Source organism: Megalopta genalis, chromosome 2 (assembly GCF_051020955.1).
Source record: "Megalopta genalis isolate 19385.01 chromosome 2, iyMegGena1_principal, whole genome shotgun sequence".
Classification (NCBI taxonomy): Eukaryota; Metazoa; Arthropoda; class Insecta; order Hymenoptera; family Halictidae; genus Megalopta; species Megalopta genalis.
In genome coordinates this window covers 28,317,609-28,338,278 of record NC_135014.1, presented here as the reverse complement: position 1 = coordinate 28,338,278, position 20,670 = coordinate 28,317,609, and the positions used below count along the sequence as shown (strand labels likewise).

General features: G+C 45.5%; 1 protein-coding gene across 2 annotated transcripts in view; it reads right to left on the bottom strand.

Annotated features, from left to right (window-relative positions):
- LOC117229799 (uncharacterized) overlaps positions 1 to 20,670 on the bottom strand; it is a 273,256-nt gene that overhangs the window by 11,367 nt on the left and 241,219 nt on the right. For both annotated transcript variants that reach the window (XM_033486602.2, XM_076518960.1), the window contains 9 exons: positions 19,597 to 19,871; positions 16,089 to 16,241; positions 14,611 to 14,805; positions 13,028 to 13,416; positions 11,197 to 11,433; positions 7,329 to 7,508; positions 4,281 to 4,428; positions 2,024 to 2,293; positions 597 to 934 (listed from right to left, as the gene is read on the bottom strand). In XM_033486602.2, the coding sequence (XP_033342493.1) occupies positions 597 to 934; positions 2,024 to 2,293; positions 4,281 to 4,428; positions 7,329 to 7,508; positions 11,197 to 11,433; positions 13,028 to 13,416; positions 14,611 to 14,805; positions 16,089 to 16,241; positions 19,597 to 19,871 (2,185 nt within the window). The remainder of the gene's footprint in view (positions 1 to 596; positions 935 to 2,023; positions 2,294 to 4,280; positions 4,429 to 7,328; positions 7,509 to 11,196; positions 11,434 to 13,027; positions 13,417 to 14,610; positions 14,806 to 16,088; positions 16,242 to 19,596; positions 19,872 to 20,670) is intronic.

Genomic DNA, 20,670 nt, shown 5'->3' with positions numbered 1-20,670 from the left:
AATATGTATAATACATGTTAAATTATGTATTCATTAATATATTAATGTATATTAAATTTAATACGTATTTTATTATATATTTTATAATTATTTATAATATATATAATAATATATAATATTTGTATGTTATATACATTTTATTTTAATTTAATATATATATATATATATATATTATATCAAACGTAAAATATAAAATATAGATTTTATTGTGCGTTCATTACAATTTAATCTAACACGAACGCTTTCTAATTTCCAAGTAAAAATGTACTGAAAACAATGCACGCACTTAAAATAATATATAAGGGTGTAACAGCACCCTAAATAATTAGGGTCCACTGTTGGAAAAGCTACAGTAAATTCTCCCCAATTGTCCCTCATCTCGAGAAACAAAAATGAGAGTCTCGTGACTCGTTTTTAAAAAATAGCTGTTGACAATTGGCAATTATAAAAACGAGCCTGCTCTTCTCAAATTGTTCATTTTTATTTACAAGCCGAGAGACAATTGGGAAGAATATATTGTTACACCGCAACCTCGAAGAGTTAGCGACCCTCGAGCGCTGCTCTTCCACGGTGTCGACAAATGTTCCGGATCGTACCTCCTGGTTAGCTCGAGCCAGGTAACCGTGTAACTGTCCGGTTCCTTCATGATGAACTCCACGGCGATGCTTTTGACAGGTTCCTGGCCCGGGTTGGGGAAAACGGCGTCGCCGCTGACGGCCCAGCCGTCGCTGAACACCTCTACCACGCTGTGCCTCATGTCCGCCGGTGGCCTCGGGCACACCGATTTAGGGGCTGAATTGCCGACGTGCACCACGATACGATTCTTCGTCGCGCATTTGTTGCTGGTGTTCGACATCAGGACGCCCTGCGTCTTCACGTACAGGTACTGGGTCGATCCCGGTTCTATCAGCCACGGATGCTTCTCGCAGTTCTTCTGCGAAGCGAAATCATGGTGAATCGTCGAATTCTCGATTCGATAGAGGAACGATATATCTTCTCGTTCGCATATAGTTTACGCTACCTTCTTATTTTGACATAATTTTTGCAGAAGATTGTCTCTTTCGAAGACAATTTAACTTGAAATCCAAACATGGTTTTTCTTATCTACGGCATTTCCTTTTTACACGACTTATTTTATCGTATTTATTGCATCTAGTTACGAAGACTATTAATTAATCGAATTTATTGTTTATTATATATTTATACTATCTATTATTAATCGAATAAATTGTTCAATTCGAGCGCGGATGTGTATTATGATAAAAGTGGCGAAAATTGTACGAATTCGGTCTCCGTATTCTTATTAACCAGATAGCAGTTTTTAACAAGTATACCGGTTTGATATTCTTTATTAAATTACGCAGGACAAAATTACTTAATCACAAAATTATGGCACTTCCGGGAAACAGGGGGTTCTTGAGGTTATTTCGAGCAACTTTTTCCTTTGCGAAAATTCAATCCGCGGCTTCGTTTACGAGTTATTCACGAAAAACGGTGACCAATGACAAGCGAGTTCCAGCTCCGGGCCCAGTTCCGCCTATTGGCTCAGTCTCCGCGCGCCTGCCAAGCTCGCCGCTCATTGGTCACCGTTTTTCGCTAATAACTCGTAAACGAAGCAGCGGATCGCATTTTCGCTAAGGAAAAAGTTACTCCAAATGACCTCGGGAACCCAACACAGCCATGACATAACCTTGACATAACTTTGACGTGACCATAATTTTGCGACACCCTCTATATCTCATAAATGCGCGGTATTTCAATAAAATATGAAGCAAATGAAACACGTACGGTACAATTACAGTGCCGCGCGCACTTTTCAAAGAGAATTGCGACAGCCGACTAATTAAGCAACGCGCATCATTAACTTCCGTTGCTCGGTTGGTTCGCCGGTTAAATATGAAAAAACTCCACGATGCAAGAATTACTTTATCAAACGCGATGCAACAATTTCTAGCGTGCAGCTGATTTAACGGTTTCTCTCGTGGTATTTCCGGTTTCGTCGTTCGACAACGACGTTGATTACCTCGTCCTCGTCGACGACGGGCGATTTGTACTTGATCTCCCCGGACGGGCCGCGCACCCTCCGCTTCTGTAGGCACGGGCTGGTCTTGATGAAGTCCCACGTGGCCTCGAAGAACAGATCGTTGTAATCGTCGAGGGCGTCCATGGACAGCACGTTGAAATGCACCTCGACGACGTTCGACGTCGACTTGACGTTCATCGGCAGCGACCTGTTCGAGCAGAAACAGTCCCTCTGGACCGGCGGCGCGTTCGGCCACGGCTGGTCCATCACCTGTCGACGAGCACGCCGACGACGAAACGCGCCGTTCGGCGTCGTTGCGGCGATTAATTGGCCCGGCGGATGATCATTACAATGGCCGCGTGGGGACTCGGAGGGGGCTCGGAGGGGGGCCGCGGGAACGCAAGCGAACGTGACACGGCGCGCTCTCGGCCGCGCGTCGCGGATTGTTGTAATTACGCGTGAAATTCCGCGGTCCTCGTAAATTCCGCGAATCGATAACGAACTTCGCCGGCCCCGGACACGCTCCGGGACACGCGGGACACTCAGATTTGTTCGGCCGTTCGGCACGGCGAAAGCCTCGTTAACCTGTTATACGCGAGGCCCGGGCTGCCGCCGCGTTCGCGCGATCGCAATTAGCCCTCGTACGGAGCTGCGAACACGCTCCGGCTTATCGAACAGCGACTCGGGGGTGTTGCTGTTTAAACTTCCTTGCCCCTTATTGTCCCCGCGTGCACCCGGCACGGCGATATCGAGGGCCGAGCAGCCGTTGTTTAGACTTTCTCGGCGCGCGAAATTCGATCGGCGATCCGCTTCTTTTTGGTGCAGAAGGGTGCCGAGAGGGTTGATCTTTTGCAACGATAACTATATACGTCCTCTTTGATACGGAGATGCCTGATGCGAGGGTCACTCTTTTTTCGAAGAATTATTTTCGATTAAAAACACTGATCACCGCGACTATAAAGAAAATGGCGCGGCAAGGGGTTGAAAGCAGATACGCGTGGAAAAATAATCTACTGGACAATACAGGAGACGAAATTCCGCTTCTTCATGATAAAAGAAGAACTAAGAGTGTCTCGGAGATTTGGGAATGGTCTGCTGGACCCGATTTCACCTTTTTGCAGAGCGAAATAATGGTTATTGCAATTCCCGAGGTCTTGGTTCATCCCTTGGAAGCATTCCTCTTCCGTTGAACGACGACTCTCTCCTCAATTAAAACGCGAGGACGATCTACGTTCGCGACGCGAATTTATAGTTAAATTTGATGCGAAGAAGACAACATTGAGGAGATTTGCGAGAATTCAACATAAACGGCGAGTAGAATTTTGCTTCGACGGGACATTGAGATACAGTGGCTCGCAAAAGTATTCGAATGCCTTTTAAAATGCGGTGACTTTCTTTTAAAATTGAGCTAAGATTATAGAGGGATGATAGAGCGATGACAGAGGGATGATAGAGGACGATATCACTTTTAGATGATAGAGGGTGACTATCGCGATGATAGACGATGACTAAAATGTTTCTCTTTAATTCCGGTATCTAGTTGGAATGGCAAAAAACGAATAAAAGACTCTCGTCTTTTAACTTTTTAATTTTTAGCGTGCACATGTCACCAAGACACACGAAAGATATTTTTTTAAGTTTTCTCTTTATAGGTTCCTAAAAAAAACCGAGAGTCTTTTATATTTTTCTGTCATTCCAAGTAATAGCAAAATTAAGAAGAAAAAGCATTTTAGTCATCGTCTAGCAGAGTAGTTCCTCTGTCATCTAAGAACGATATCATCCCTTTATCATCCCTCTATCATCTTCGTCCAATTTTAAGAAAGTTACAGTAATGTCTCCCTAATTGACGCTCAGATTCTCCACAAAAATGGACAATTTGGGAAGAGGAGATACCATTATTCGAGCCTTGTAGCTCGTCTTTTTATAATTGTTGACAATTGGTAACTATAAGAACGAGTTGCAAGGCTGAATAATCGTACCACCTCTTCCGAAATTGTCCAATTTTTAGGAGCGTCGATTGTATTCCCTAATTGACGCTGCAATTGACTCTCCAATTGACGCTTTAAACATTACGCTGAAACATTACCGTATTGCGAAGGTTATATTGAAAAGGCGTACGAACAATTCCGCGGGCCATTGTGCGTGAAAAAAGACGGATACTTTCCGGCCGAGGCTCCTCGTACGTCCGCAAATTTTCTTTCGCGGGGGTTGCCGAGCGTTCGAAAGAGCAAAATCGCAGGAACGACGGGGCGCATACCTTCACGGAGAAGTTGTCGGAGCCGACGCAAAGCAGCCGGCTGAAGTCCGAGCTGGAGACGCTGCGGCATGTCCGATTCCCGTTCAGCAGCTTGTTGAACCTCAGCTTGACGATCTCGTCGTGCTCGCCCTCGAACCGGTACACGCAGCTGGAAAATCCGTTCTCGGCTGCACACTTTCAACACTCGATCGAGTTTACATGGCCGGTCGGCCACGCAAAGGAGCCGCTTTCCCGGTCGATGCCGCCGCGGCCGGCCGGCCGATCGCCGATCGCGTGCAAAGCGATTTTCATCCCGTCGACTATCCACGGTTCGCCGACGAAGCGATTCGGAACGTTTTCACCGACGTCGGGAAACACGACGGCGCTCTACGAGCACCGTCGGAGAGCGCGCACCGAGGCCTCGAAAAAGACCGTTTTACAAACGCCGCGAGATCGCAATGCAAACACGCGGACATCGCGCGCGCGCGGAAACCTAACCGAGGACCCTTCGCGAATAAATCACGGCGTTGACGACGCGAGCCGATAAGACGCTACTTCCGTCGACCGAGTACGATTGACGATCGTTGCGAATCTGGAATTGTGATGGATTTTTAACGGAAGTTTAGATTTCGGTAGATTTTTTTTATAGGAAGTTTACAAGGGATGAAAATGATTTGCGGTAGATTTTTTACGCGAGAGAGTGAATTATAAGAGATTCTAGAAATTTTAGTAAATTTTTAATAGAAAGTTAAATAAAAATGTTAAATTGCGATAGATTTTTAATGGAAATCTAGATTGTAGTTAATTTTATAAAGGGTGGAATTCATTTGTAGTAGATTTTCAAAATTTTAGTAAATTTTAATAGCAACTTAAATTACAATGTTAAACTGCGATAGATTTTTAATGGAAATCTAGATTGTAGTTAATTTTATAAAGGGTGGAATTCATTTGTAGTAGATTTTCAAAATTTTAGTAAATTTTAATAGCCACTTAAATTACAATGTTAAACTGCGATAGATTTCTAATGAAAATCTAGATTATAATTAATTTTATAAGGGATGAAATTTTCATTTGTAGTAGATTTTTTACGCGAAATCGAATTATGATAGATTTTTCACAGTAGTTCAAATTTTAGTAGATTCTTTTTATAGAAACTTAAATGAAAATATTGAATTACAGTAGAATTTTATACATAAATCTAGATTGTAATTAATTTTAAACAGCGATGGAAATCTGGTTTGTGGTAGATTTTTTAGGTGGTAGACGCGAAATTAAATTATAATGGATCTGTAATAGAAGTTTAAATTTCGGTAGATTTTTAATAGAAACATAAATCAAAATGTTAAATTACGATAAACTTCTAATGGGAATCTAGATTGCAATTAATTTTACAAGGGATGCAATTGATTTGTAGTAGACTTTTTACACGGTTTTTGAATTATAACGGATTGTTAACGGAAGTTTAAATTTCAGTAGACTTTACAATTTTTACATTAAATTACAATAGATTTCGAACGGAAATCTAGATCGCAATTAATTCGACAAGGGACGAAATCGATTGGATCTCGATTCAAATCGATTCCGTCGGTGGAGATCGCGAGTCCGTGAACCGACGGTATCGCCGCGAAAATCGCTTGCCGCGGATCGCCGCGCTTCCGGAAGCGCCTTTTGTCCGAATATCGCTGGGAACACTGAATAGTTCGGCTGGAAAATGGCCGTTCGAAAGACAAATCCTCCGTAGCCCCGGGGCCCGGCGAGTCGGCCGCGAAGAAGTTCTCCGCGCTTGAAAATCCAGCGACGGCGCGGCGCGGCGCGGGGGAAGAAACATTGATTCTCGGTTTCTTTTTGCCCCCACTCTCTGTTTCGTCGCCGAAGGAGGTCGAAAAAGAAGCGGGGGAGGGGGAAAAAGAGGGGAAAAAATCGTCACGACCCACAAAGGGACTATTTACGGGGGCGTTATCGCTTCGCCGGCCGAACAAAGGGACGCCGCTGACGCGCGTCTCATTCGAAATCGCGGAATCGCTCGCGCATAAAGGGCCCGCCGCCGTTAAAGCACCGACGGACGACGAGTTTGTCCTCGTTGGATCTTTTATTTTCCTCCAGAAACGGCCACCACCCCCGCCGGCTTGGATCCCCCGGACTGCGGTGGCCCCCTTTCCTCTGCGGCGGATTCAATCTTTGCGCGTCAATCGGCGAATTTCTCCAGCCACCCTTCAGCCTGTCCTTTATTTAATCCGTACCACCGTTTTCCGCGGCCGTTCCTTCCGCGGAATTGTCGGCCGAGGCGCCGCCGGGACCGTTTACGAATTTATTCGAGCCACTCGACGCGCGTCTGCGGGGTGTAATTCGGTTTTATCGTCGTCGGACCGCGGATCGCGGACGCGTTTGCGACGACGAAATTCGGCGGTTATAATTCGAAAGGGATTTTATAATTATATAATGTATAATAAATCTATTAATAAATTATATAATTATATAATAAATCGATTATTTTGAATGTGCATTGCAACGCAAATCAACCCTTAGCTTAAGTAATCGTAACTGCTATTGCCGGTCTGCGAGACCGCCGTCAATTACTATAATAATAATAAAAATACTTGTATTATTGATTATACGATGATAAAAATAATCGTAAGAAAAATTGTGCAAAAAGAAAACGTTTCTAATGCAATTGTTTTTGGGGGTTAAAGAAAGGAAGCTATTCAGTCTCTATCTCTGGCAATCGATGCGGACAATTTTTATTTCTCACAAAAATTCGCGATAATCGTTCCGATATTGTGCAACAAGCCTCGTATAACAAATTCAGAGTTTCCATATATATATAATATCTGCTCGACTCTCGGCTCGAATGAAAGTGTTACATCGAATCGGGCTTGTTATATTCGCACGTGTCGAAGACTTGAAACTGGGTCGCGACCTCATCTTTCTTTCGGAAGAACGAGCGGAGAATTCTGATGACAAGTTTTCGGAATCTGTTCTCGCGAGAGAGAAAGAGAGAGAGCGAGAGCGAGAGAGAGAGAGAGGAAAGTTGATAGAAAAGATATCCGGCGAGCCGGAGGAATATCTCACCTGATGTTCTTCGAACCGCCCCGACCGTAAAGGAAGATATCGCGCGGAGCCTGGAATCTACGATCAGGATAGTGATCCCGATTACGGCTGTAGAAGATCCTCTGGCATGGCCCGTTCCCGTAAGGATCCCCGTCCTGATGGATATCGACGAACTCGTACAGGGCACGGAAATTCACTGGCCTGCGGGCGAACAGTGAGGAAAATCACACCAACAATATTTGGAAAACGAATTAAGCGATCATCGACTTAGCGATCGTCGACGAGCTTTTCAACCAGTTTGCTGTGGTACAATGCTTGGAATACTTATACTGTGATATTTATAATATTATATAATACTTAGAATTGCGATCGAACTAAGCGATCATCGACTTAGCGATCATCGACGAGCTTTTCAACCAGTTTGCTGTGGTACAATGCTTGGAATACTTATACTGTGATATTTATAATATTATATAATACTTAGAATTGCGATCGAACTAAGCGATCATCGACTTAGCGATCATCGGCGCAACCGCGTTCGTCGACGAGCTTTTTAAACAGTTTGCTGTGGTATAATGCTTGGAATACTTATACTGTGATATTTATAATATTATATAATACTTAGAATACTTATAATATAATACTTAGAGAAATACTGCCACTTCTCCGTGACGAGTATACTCGTCGAGCACAGCTGACTGGCTAAAGGCTGGCACCAAGTTGACCCGGCATCATTTTTACACACCTCGATCAATTTTTTAAACCGTTTAAGTAAATAATTTTACCGTGGAAATTTTTAATTCAAATAATACATTTGTCGATAGTGTTAGAAATAATTACAAGGATATGCGTTACGAATTGTTATTATTATTATTGTTATCGTAATTTGAATCTAAAATTTGATAATAATTTAATAATAATTTAATAATAATTTAATAACATCAAAATTTAAGTTATTGTTATCGTTTAGAGCTGGCTAATTTAACCCTTTGCGCTCGAGTGGCGACTCTAAGGCGGCATTAAGAATTGTTATGTCACGTTTCAAAATAATTTGAACATTCTCATATTTGTTAACATTTAGTGTGACTGCTGCACGAGTCACAAAATTCAATTTTACATGTATGAAATGCACTGAGTTGCACAAAAGTGAAATACCATAGAAAAGTAACAGTAAACATTGAAAATACTAAAAAAAATACCGGAGAAAAGTATTTTGGATTTCTAGTTGAAATAGCTCCGACCGCAAAGGGTTAAAGATTAGTCGAATACGTCGTGCTCCGCTATAGATCGAGGCCGAGGATGAAAATAATGCCGGGTGCACAAGGGTGGCGAATCCTCGGCTGCGGCAGCCAATATCTCGTTATTTGCCAAACACGTCGATCCGAAACGTTTTTTCCCCGTGATCCAATGGATCGCGAAGAGGGAACGGATTGAATATAAATTCAGAGAAAATTTGCTCGCGGTACTGGCTCCCGTGAAATCGATACAGAACGTTACAAGCGAAGAATGCGAACGGTTTTATGGCGACGAGGAGCAATATCTGCCGCACTTGCACGTTTTCGTTCGTGCTAGCTCTTACCGTGTCCCCTTTGCGCCCTCCCCCCGCCTTATCCCACCCGACGCGTCTGATATCAGTTATTTATAAGGAGCGATTTTTCCCGGAGAAAACCGAGCGGGTAAGCGGAAGTCACGGAAATTCCGCGGCACGGTCGCTTAAAACGGGAAATATCGGCCGGAGAAATATATTCCCGGAGCCCCCCCTTTCACCCCCGTTCACCCCGTTTCCCAAAAGTTCCCAGTTAATTCCCGTTCGAACGCAAGTTATTCTCTCGTTATTCTCCCCTAAAAATCTACGAAATTTCTTGTCTCTCGCCGGGGAACCCGAGAACTTCGAATTATCGACTGGCGGCGTCGCAGCGGCCGCCATATTGGATTATGTTATTCGAGCCGGCTACATATGTCCGAGAGATAATCCCATTGTTCTTCGCAGAATCGGTTGAACTTCGATCGAACGAAGTTTCATTGTCCCAAGTTGGCCGGCGAAACGCTGTACAAATTATAGTAAATTCTCCCTGATTCGCCCTTGGATTTTAATTGTCCAAAAATCGACAATTTTGGGAAGAGCGGGTACGATTATTCGAGCATTTTGGATTTTGGATTTATCGAAGTCTCGCATAATTTATGTTATAATATGTACTGCAATAAAATAGGCGCGCCTAAAAATTTCTCCTAAAAGTATTTCATTTCTCTTCAAGAACAGTAAAATAAAAAATCAAAAACCAGCCATTTTGACTGCTCCGATATAATTCTAGTGTTAAAATTAATGTATATCTCCTAAACCAATGATTTCTTTACATAAATAGCTTAATACTATTTTCATAAAATAATCAAAATGCGTCGACTGATGTAATCAAAAATTCACGACTCCATTCTCCGGGTTCGATTATATCGGATAAATCGTCTCGATAAACCACCGAGTTTTACACGACTTTGACTTCATTAAAAAATTGAACCAGCGCCGTTTTGGAGGAATTCACGAGTTCAGCGATGAAATCGAGAGAAGAGGAGGCTCGAACGAAGACGGGCGACGGAATGAAACCGAAATGAGAGAGAGAAGAAGCATTGATCGCGCATCGCCTCCGATGCTTCCGTAATTATACCCCGTAGGGCGCGGGCTCGTCCGCGTTCCTTCACCTCCGGAGGCTCCGAAGAGGTTATTTACACCTTTTTGCTGATTATTATTTACAGGGGAGCGGGTGTTGAAGCGTGGCATATCCGACACAGAAGAACAACGGAACGCGGATGCGTCGCACGGTCTACTTAATCCTTTATACCTGACGGCGACCGTCCTGGCCCTGCCTTTATCAACCCCGACCAGCCCCCAGCCGGTAATTATTTCTTGATCGGCGGAGCTTCCCCCTTTACATCGAATTAAAAAGCGAGCCCTCTCGAGCGATTAAAACACTCGGGGAGGCTCGAACATCCGTTCGCGACGCGCGATCGGAACTGAAATCGGACGGAAAGGACCGCGCGACGATCCCCCGTTACGCCGCGTCCTGATTAGATTGTTAATTAGATGATATAAACGACAAAATCGCGTCGTCGTCGTCCGACCGACGAGAAGCTAACGGAGCCCGTGGTTATGGTCGCGTCGTAATCGACGTCGAATTCGCTTCGTTTCTCGTCGCATCGCGCGTCCAGGAAGAAAGGAAACAATTTCGCACAGTTGAATAAAATGACGAACAACGTAATAAATAAAATAATACAAGACCTAATACAATACCGCAAGAAATATCTCGGAAAGTATGTTCTAAAAATATCCGAGCACAGCTCGAAATTGTTCTAAGAATCGCGAACGTGACGCTTGCGAGAATGGCCCGCCGTGAAAGGGTTAACACTGTGCCGCTGCCTCGGCTCTCCTTTCGCTTCGTTGACCTCTCGACAACGAAAGGGTCAGGGGTCTTTCGGCCGGCCAGACGCCGGCAAATGATCGCGAAAGTTCCCGGACGCGGCGGCGAAAATTTCGTGGACGGTTTGCGGCGGTTGTTTACCAACGCGGCCGACGTCCCCAAAAATTGGCTGGATCGATTAGCCCGGCACGGAGCGCGTCCTCATCAGCCGGGAACATGGCGGCGTATCGTGCGTTAACGAGCGGCCGTTCGCCGGGCAATAAAAGCTCGTTTTCCCGGCGATCCTCCGGGTCTCTGCATCCGCGAGAAAACACGACGCACGGTTTCTCGATCGATACGCGCGGGCTTCGAACGGAACGCGGCACGCGAGCGACCGACACACGGGTGCCCGGTAATTGAAACGCAGCCCCGGCGTTCCTTTTTTTTTTTAACCCTCTTCGTCGTCCGGTTGGGGACCGTTCGACGTCGCCCATACTCGCCTGAGAGCCGTCGACTCGACCATCCTCATCTCGATGGTCAAGGTGTTCCCGCTCGAGACGAAGCTCTCCCCCAGCGAACAGGGCCGACTGGTGTTCTGCAGGATCGCGTGGTCGCAGGTCCTGGGCACCTTGTCCTTGCAGTACCGGGCCAGCAGGGTCGTGTTGCCCGCCGGTCGACCCACCAGGGGTCGCGAGGGCTCGTTCGACTTGTCTGCTCGCTTCGCCTGCTCCTTCTCGCTGCGGAACACAAAATTCCACGGAGGATTACCGTGCTAAGTCCGACTTCGTTTTGCTTTTGCTTCTGGAATTAGCTTCAGCTTTAACCCGAGAAAGATAACCTACGTCGCAGAGGCGCCTGCGAAGACTGTTGATTTTTGTTAATTTTTCATAGAGGTCTAGTGATTTAAGTTTAAAATTACTTAAAATATAAAAAAATATAATATAAATGCATTTTATTTTTACAATAATGCCAAACCTTTAAAATGACTAGATTAACTTAAATAAATATCCATTGTTAGTATAAAATTGACGCCTTAGAAAAGCATGCGCCTCTGAAACGTATGGTTATCTTTTACGTACGTTGTCATATGGTTATCTTTCTAGGGTTAAGCCTCGGACGACTTTTAATGATTTCTTCGATCGCCTGTTTGCATCGGCGCGTGGCAATCGTCGACTATCGCGAATCGCGGAGTACAGTAATGTCTCCCTAATTGACGTTTAAATTGTACGCAAAATTGAAGAATTTTTGAAGAGGAGATACGATTATTGGAGCTTCGCGGATCGTTTTTATAGTTGAGAATCGGTAATTATAGAAACGAGGCGCAATGATTATTCGAGCCTTGCAATTCGTTTTTATAGTTCTTGACGATCGATAGCCATAAAATACGAATCACAAGGCTCGAACAATCGTATCTCCTCTTCTCAAATTGTCCATTCTTGTGGGCAATCTGAGCGTTGATTAAAGAGACATTACTGTAGCTCGAGGTGCCCGCAATTCGAGCCCTGTGATTATCAAGTTCTGAATTGCCTTCGAATTGTGGCAAAAGGTTGGAAATAAAGAAGTTAAGTCGGCGTTTTTACTCCAGTTTTTTCTATAAAAGAGTTTCTGCGAAGACGAGCCGCGAGGATCGAAGAATCGTGACTTAGTACAGTAAGTTCTCGGTAATTGACGCTCAGATTGTTCACAAAAATGGGCAATTTTGGAAGAGAGGATACGATTATTGGAGCTTCGCGGCTTGTTTTTATAGTCACGGATCGTCGACAACTGTAAAAAAGGGCCGCAGGACTCGAATAATCGTATCTCTTTTCCTCAAATTGTCCATAATCTGAGCGTCAATTAGGGAGAATTTACTGTATCAATAAATAACCATTAAGATCACAGGAATAGAAGCAAAGTCGCTGCTTCTTACAACCCGAGGCTCGTTGCAAGCTCTCCTTCTCGCTTATAAACATGGCTCTGCGCGACGAGAGTCGACAGATCTAGCATCTGATCCAAAAAATATCCAACAAAAAATAATAAATCATTGACAAATGTTAACGATTCACAACTTGGAGAGACATCTTTATCCACAGAAAACGCGTCCCGCAGTTCAGTAATAAAAACGACGGTCGTTCGAGGGTGAAACGAGGAGGAGCAGCCGCTTTTGGAAGGTTTTAAAATGGCGGACGGACCGCCGAAAAAAATGGCGGCGGGGTCTGAGGCCACGGGAACGGTAAGCGAAGCGACCGTGAAAGCGGCGATCAGCGGCAACGTCGACGCGAAAGGGGGTAGGGGGCCAAGTCTAAACAGAGTCTGGACGGCGGGCAATTAATCAAAGGCGGTTCAACGGACCAGGAGGGGTCGTTGCACCCGTACAGCGGCATCATCTCGCCGTCCCACACCATCAGGGTCGTCGAGCAGTCCTCGTCGGCGGTGGACAGGCTGGTGCCCACGTGGAACTTCAGGATGGACAGCCAGACGCGGAACTGCGGCTGCGGCGGCCTTGGCGCCGGCCTTCTCCACACGGTCCCCGGCCTCTGTTCCGGGAACTTGGGCAATGGTCGCGGCGGCGTTGGGCTCGGCATCGCTGGTCCCGCCCCTCGGAGATGGTACAGGCAGGTGCTGTTCCTCGGCAACGAGTGCCGCGGCGAGGCGAGCACCCCGCCGCTGTTGCCCTGCAGCCAGAACTCGCAGTGCTTGTTCTTCGCGTACGTGGGCGAGTCCACGTCGACGAACTTCACCTGGAAGGTTAGGTTACGAGTTGAGAATACGGGGGACGGGGTCCTGGGCCCGGCTCGGAGCGGCAGTTGCCCCGAGGGGCGGCGCCGAGAGCGATCGAGCCACGCCCACATCGGGCGAGATTCGTTTTGGGCGCTTTTGTTGGTCGCTGTTTGCCCTGGGACGATGCTATTGCAAGGGGGAAGATGACTATTGCAAGGGTGGTTTATTGATGTTAATCCGTTGCCTTCGATGAAAAGAATTAACGCAAAATTTGAAATAGTTCATCCGACTCACGGTTTCTTCATTTTACATGACCTAGTGCATTTTGTGCGTATGAAATTGAATGTTGCAACTCGAGCAAGTATTACACTTTCAACTCTTTAAATAGCTCTTTAAATATGAACAAATTTGATTAATAAAATCATTTTGAGACGCGATGTAACAATGTCAAAAAGAGCGAAGAGCCGAATCTATCGAAATCTAGAAGTGATTTACTCGCGTTGCTTTACAACGATTCTATATTTATTTATTTATTTATTTATTATTACAAGATTCTATCTATTCGGTCATTTCTCCATTCTTATCGCAATGTATGCTTGGATCAGGGAATCTAGGTAATCGTTAATTCGCGACTAGTTGGACTATAAAATAGCCGACTATAAAATTGTTCCGTAAACTTTGTTTAGGACAAAGTTAAAAACTTATAAAATTGTTCACGTCTCCCAGACGTCGTTCGTTTCGCAGCATCGCGCTCTGGAGCAAACAGCACGCATCGTTCCTGTCGGATACAGTTCTCTAGAGACTCGACTTCGCTTATAAAGGATCGATTCCTCGGGCAACGTTCCCTGCGTGTCATTTACCGTGTCCGGAATCAATCGCCGGAGCAAGGAATTGCGAAGAGCAACGATTCCTGGACACTGAAACAGCTCGAACGTTAAAGAGAAGCTCTCGGCGCGGCCGAGAGCTATTACAGTCGCTAGGATGTTCCCGGTTCGCCCTGAAAAATGGCCACGGAGCTCTCGAGCTATCCATTTAAATGCGATCCGGGAACAGGCCGTACTTTACCTCGGCAAGGTGTAAAGCACACTGTTCCTCGGCTCTCTACCTCTTCTTCCCTTTCTCTCTCTCTCTCTCTCTCTCTCTCTCTCTCCCTCTCCCTCTTCTATTCTCGTTTTCTCTCCCCTACTGAATGTTTGAAGAGAATTACCACGTACTTGCACTTCTAATTGAAAGCCGTGGAGCGAGTGCGGAGGCGTGGGCTGCAGGAACGTGCCGTAAGGAGACGTAGTGAACTCGACGAGGATCTCCGTGCCGCTGCTGGTGGCCTCTGGCACCGGTTCCCCGCCCCCGCAGAATTTCAGAATCACCGGATCCCTGGTCGTGTAGCCGTCGTACACGGTCACGTAGTCCTGCGGGTCATGGAATTTCCGTTTTCTCATTTTCACGGCAACCGACCGACGACGGACCTCGTTACAGACCGACTGCAATTCGGACCTTCGACCTTCGTAATTTCCGCGAACCGTTTCGAATTTACCGCCGCGCCGGTGTCTCGGGCCCGACAAGATGGCGGCCCGGGCGACAAGACTCCCGTTTTCGATCGTTTTCCTTCGTTTACCGAACGAATGCTTCCGGCGATCGCCGGAATAAGAAACGTTCACCGGAGCTCGCGAGATCGATCGCGATATTTTCACGATCGATCTAAGATTAAGCCAGAATTAAGACGTTAAAAACGCGAAGCGAGGAGTGACGTGGCGCGCGGTGCACCGAAATGCCCGACTTTGGGACGAGATTCAATGAATTTTTGTTTTGTTCGCGATAAAAGCTCGCGAAGCAAAGGGGACTCTTTTTTATTTGCACTGGAAGTATTAATATAATACTAAAGTATTATTAATATACTATAGTATAAATAGTAATTATCGCGGATTTCCTTTAAACGAATTTTTAGACGAGTTCTTCGAAAATTGAAAGCATGTTTGAAGTAAGATATATAATTATAATCATGTTTACAGTTACAATTACAAAATTTCGAAAGTTTTGTTACGATTGGACAACCCTAGATCATCATTTTTTTATACAAATTATTACGTGCAAATGTCATTTGTTTATACGTTACAAAATGGCGTAACCATTCAATCTTTAAATTCTCGCTCGCGGAACGCGTTCGTAAACGATCCTCCGTTAAATCTGTTTAACTTTCTGCACGTAAACAAGATCATTCGGACACTTTAACGTCGTATAAAGCATAGTTTTGAATCGATGCGACGCGATTTTCGATTTTGCAGCCGGTTCGGTGTGCTGATTCGCAGGGCCGGCCGCAAGGCGACCGGTCCGGCAAAGAGGTTTATCGGGGCTGTCTGTTAATTTTGAACGATCGGAACGTCGCGGGAACCTTTCCATTCCACTTTACGAAGGCCGCCACCGCGTTATCCGCGCTAACCGGCGGCACCGCAGCCTGCCAATAAATCGGTCTTATCGGCGTAGACCACACGGGCCGCGCGCGGGTTTCCATCCGAATTTAGTTGGCGCGGCTCGCGGCAAATACGCGCGGCCCGCGCGGCTTTCCGCGCGCGGATTTCTGATTTAAGAAGCCGGCCGCCGACGGAATTATCGTACAAAGCAACCGCGGAGGGGGACGGGGGTCACGCGGCTATTTATACCGGTTAATCCAATTTTCGCGGGACTTCTCTAGTACCTGCACCACGTCGCAGTCCTTCCAGAGGCGAAGCTCGCGGGGCGAGGACTCCACCTGGGTGGCCGGCCGCGCCCTTATGGCCACCAATTGGCCCCGGGGCTGTTTCACCGAAATTAAGGCGTGTTTCCCGGCCGGTATGTCGGGCTGCCTCACCTGGAACACACGCGAGCACCGAAAATGAAAACGGCGGCGCGCCACCACACCGCAATTGCCGCGACCCCCCTTTCGATAACGGCGCCGCCATTTTGCATAACAATGTCGGAAAATTGTAGACCGTCCCGCTGATATTTCTCCCACCACCGTCGACGACCACGTTCTCGTTTCGGTGTTAAAGGGGACGCGGCCTGAAAACAATGTCCGACGCGAATTCCGAGCCGCGACGGACCCCGGCCGCGCCGCCACCGATCATCGTTTCGAACCCCCGAAACGCGAGATAGAATCAGATTTTTCAGTTGTCAAGATCGTGGACGAATGCTTGCTCGCTGGTTCTTTAATGTGGGAAATGAGCTGCGGCGTGCGCGCGGTTTGCCGATCATTTTTGCGGACGTTTCGCCGAAGCTTTGAAAATGGAGCGAAATGATTCTTGCTCTGAAATTGCACTTTTCTCTTGAATTGTCAATGATGTCGTTAGTACGATGATTTTTGTTTGAAAAGGATCAGATAAAGCGACCTTAAAAATAGCAATACTTGTACTGATAGGAATAGAAATTTTATAGAAATTTAAGCGAAACGTAAGGGTAGCTTACAAGGGTAGGTCCTTATCTTTCCGAAAAATAGTATCAAAATCGAATTGCACGTCTTTAAGAACCTTTAAGAATCATTCTACCCTTAACGATTAACACTTTGACAGCCGTGAAAATTATTTAAATTATTTAGAAAAGTATTAGTCAGAGTAAATTTGAATTATATTTATAAAATTATTAGTTAAATGAAATTTAATTATATTTATAAGATTATTAGTTAAAATTAATTAAAATTACTATTACTGTATACAAAATTATTTAAAATTTAATTTCCATGCTGATCCATAAAAATTTCTTAATTCTATTAAAACTCGCAAGCGGTAAGAATATAGAAGTAATAATCGATGTCACATAACTTTGCATGTTCAATTAAATCGATTCAAATACATTAATTCCATAAAATCCTGAGACGTCCTCGACGCGACTGTCAACGCGTTAAAATACACAAATAACGAATCAATCGATTAAGTTCGCGTTTTCGGTGTTCCGAAACGCCGTTCGCCGTAACCAAAAATTTCGTCGAGCCTCTCGCTTCGAGCGTACTCGACGAGCGGATCAGAAATCCCTGCCGCGATCGCATCCGCGAGAAGCAAAAGCCTATCGGGTAGCTAATTGTCTTAAAGCGTTGCCGGTCGGCGCGTCCGGCAACGGATCGGAGGATTCCGCTCGGGGGACCGTGGCGAATCGAATTACTTCTGGATCAAAGAGTCCCATGACACAGCGGCCGATTCAAAGCGGCCTCTTTCGGCCTCGGCAAAGTTTGTCGGTCAACGTTGCGACAGGATCGCTCGGCCGGCCTCTGTCGATGACGCTCCTTTGCGATCCAGAACGCTAACCGTAACCGTTTCCGGTCGGCGGGCTCTTAATTATCCCGCCGTTTGACCGATCGCCTCTCTCTCGTTTTCACGGGCCCCCGGGCCCGTTCGAGGCGCTCTCGCAAACGGATCCCACACGTGGCACGCCGCGTGGAACCGGCGGTGCCACCCGAAACCGACATCGAAGTGTATTTAGTGGCGCGCCGTCTGGCCGCAAGAATAATGGCACGCCGACGTCACGACGACGCAACGTTGCCTCGTAAATTTCCGGAGGAATGCCGGGGCTGTGCTCGGTATCCCGGATCCTCCGCAGCGAGCCACGATACGACCGTTCAATTTGCTACAGCCAACGGTTCCGCCACGTTTCCGCAGACGCATGGCCGATCCCGACGAAAATGCGACTTTATCAATGGAACCCGCCGGATCCCGGCTTTCTGGGACGATGGAACACTTTTTCGAGCACTTTTCAAGGATTTCGGACGTTCGCCGGCTCGTCCGAGCGACTTCCTGGCGAGCCGTGGTCCAAGATGGCCGTCCGAAGCGCGGACGAATGGCCCAGTTTCGAAATTTGATTCCATCGATTCGAAATTTGATTTTATCGAACGCAGATCGGACGTCGCTTGGCCGACGCTTGCGAAGGATTTTGTAGTTCGGAACATTCGCGAAGGAAGATTTTACTCGATGTCTAGAGAGAGAGCAGGTTCCAATATGGCCACCGGGTGCGAAAATAATGACCAAAGTTCTGCCACAAAATGGAAACTTGTCTTTATCGATTGAAATAGTCGATGGAAAAGATTTTCGGAGGCGGCAGATGATTTTCGTGAAGAATTCTGCGAGCTTGGAACGTTCGAGAGGAGATTTTGCTCGATGCCTAGAGAGAGTGGATTCCAATATGGCCGTCCATCGACCCACAGCCTGTCGAGGGACCATTCTCGATCGGCAACTTTCGATGTTCCGTCATTTCTTCCCGAACAAACGAACTTATCCGACGCGAGAAATTAAAATCTGATACTTAAAAGTTTCGTTGCAGCAGAGACACAACAGAGACTCGGGAATTTTACAGCATCGTTTTTTAAATGGAAGTAAATATTGCGTATTTCTAATTTAATAAGCGCAAGCGTATTTACGATGAAACGTTGCAAACTTGACGAGTCAATGAGGATAATATATAATATAATTATTATATATAAAAACGAACTAATTCTTTATTATATGTAATTATTATATATATATACAATAACGAATTAATTCTTTATTATATATAATTATTAGATAATTACTACGTATATACAATAACGAATTAATTCTTTATTATATATAATATTATATTATATAATAATTACAAATTAATATAATATAATATAATTATTGTATAATATTACATATATTATATATATATCCTATATTATATAACGCATATAAAAGTCGATTCGTTCAAAGCAGCGCCCTAATCTCCGCCGTCATCGTCCGGTTAAGGGTTGAATCCCGCGAAAGACAACGATCGCCTAGCAAAAGAACCGAATCGCCTGTCGTCTGGAGGCATCAACGACTTCAGAACAGCCCGTTCTTCGAACTCCGTCCGAACTTCGAATCCTACTGCGTCGCCAGCGTTGTTCAGCTCTCGAGCGATAGTTCGTGCAAACCGTCCGGCATATTCCATTTCGTCTGGTATTCACGGAATCCGGCGAAACCGGCGCGCCGCGGTAGCGAGCTCGAGTCGCGAAGTAGAAGAAGAAGAAGAAGAAGAAAGAAGAAGCTCGAGTTTATCCTGAGCGAGCTGACGGCTCAGAGCATAATCCGGGTGCCGGGGTCCGCGAAAAATTCCGCGGCGCCGCGGTTATCCGGCACCCTTCTCCCTCCCCTCCCTCCCTCCACCCCTCGCGATCCCCGACGCTTCCATATTTATGATGGCCGACGCCCGCGAAGTTTCGGCCACCCCGCGGGACTTACCGCGTAGTAGCAGGTGAGATTCCGCGGGTACAATCCGGGAAAGTTCGGCGACTGAAGTCTGCACTTCTTCCGGTCGCAGCCGTGGAATATTCGGGAGCAATAGGTCCCGGATATCAGGTCCCCGAGGTACTGCTCGGCGCCGGGCTTCGGGGTGGTCGCCGGCTGCTCCACCATCTGCGCCGGCACCGCCGCCATAGAGCTGTTAGCGTACTCGCCGGTGAACGACGCCGTCGTCACCTCCGTCGGCGACGGTGCGACCGTCGTGTGGGTGATCCCTGAAAACGGAATATTAATTCTCGTTTCGTACCAACGGCTTCGCGCTGTTCGCCGAAGCGAGAACGACTCGCGGGAACAAATCGGAGACCTTCGAGACGTTGCTCTAGACGGTGGATAAGTGGTTCTCCCTTTCTCTTTCTCTCTCTGTGTGTGTGTGTGTGTATGCAAAGAAACGTTGGGAACAATGGGGGAGACGTTTTCTGTCTTTTCAGCCCGTATCGGAAAACCTAACTTGGACCCGGTTCGATTAACAGTGGAACTGGCGGACCAGTCAGAATGACTGGTGCCTGATTTTTTTTTAGAGTTCTATGGATTTATGAGAATATTTATTTCTACGGATTTATAAGGGTATTTCTTGGAGATATTATATTGTATCATAAGATATTATAAGATATATATATATATATTATATCATAAGATTTTATAAGATATATATATATTATATCATAAGATATTATAAAACATTATATATTATATCATAAGATATTATAAAACATTATATATGAAATATTATAAGATATTATAAAACATTATATATGAAATATTATAAGATTTTATGATATATTATATATAAGATATTATAATATATTATATATATGAAAGATATTACAGATATTATATTATATTCACGGACACTTCTTTATTCAAGCATCTGTTACAATATAAGTCGTGCGAAGTTTAAATACATCCAATCTCGTCATTGCTATAAAACCATATTGTATATTGATCTCGCTTAGGTCTTCGTAGTTCCAGCGTTAAATTCGATTAACTTGCAAAAATGTACAGCCGGGAAACGTG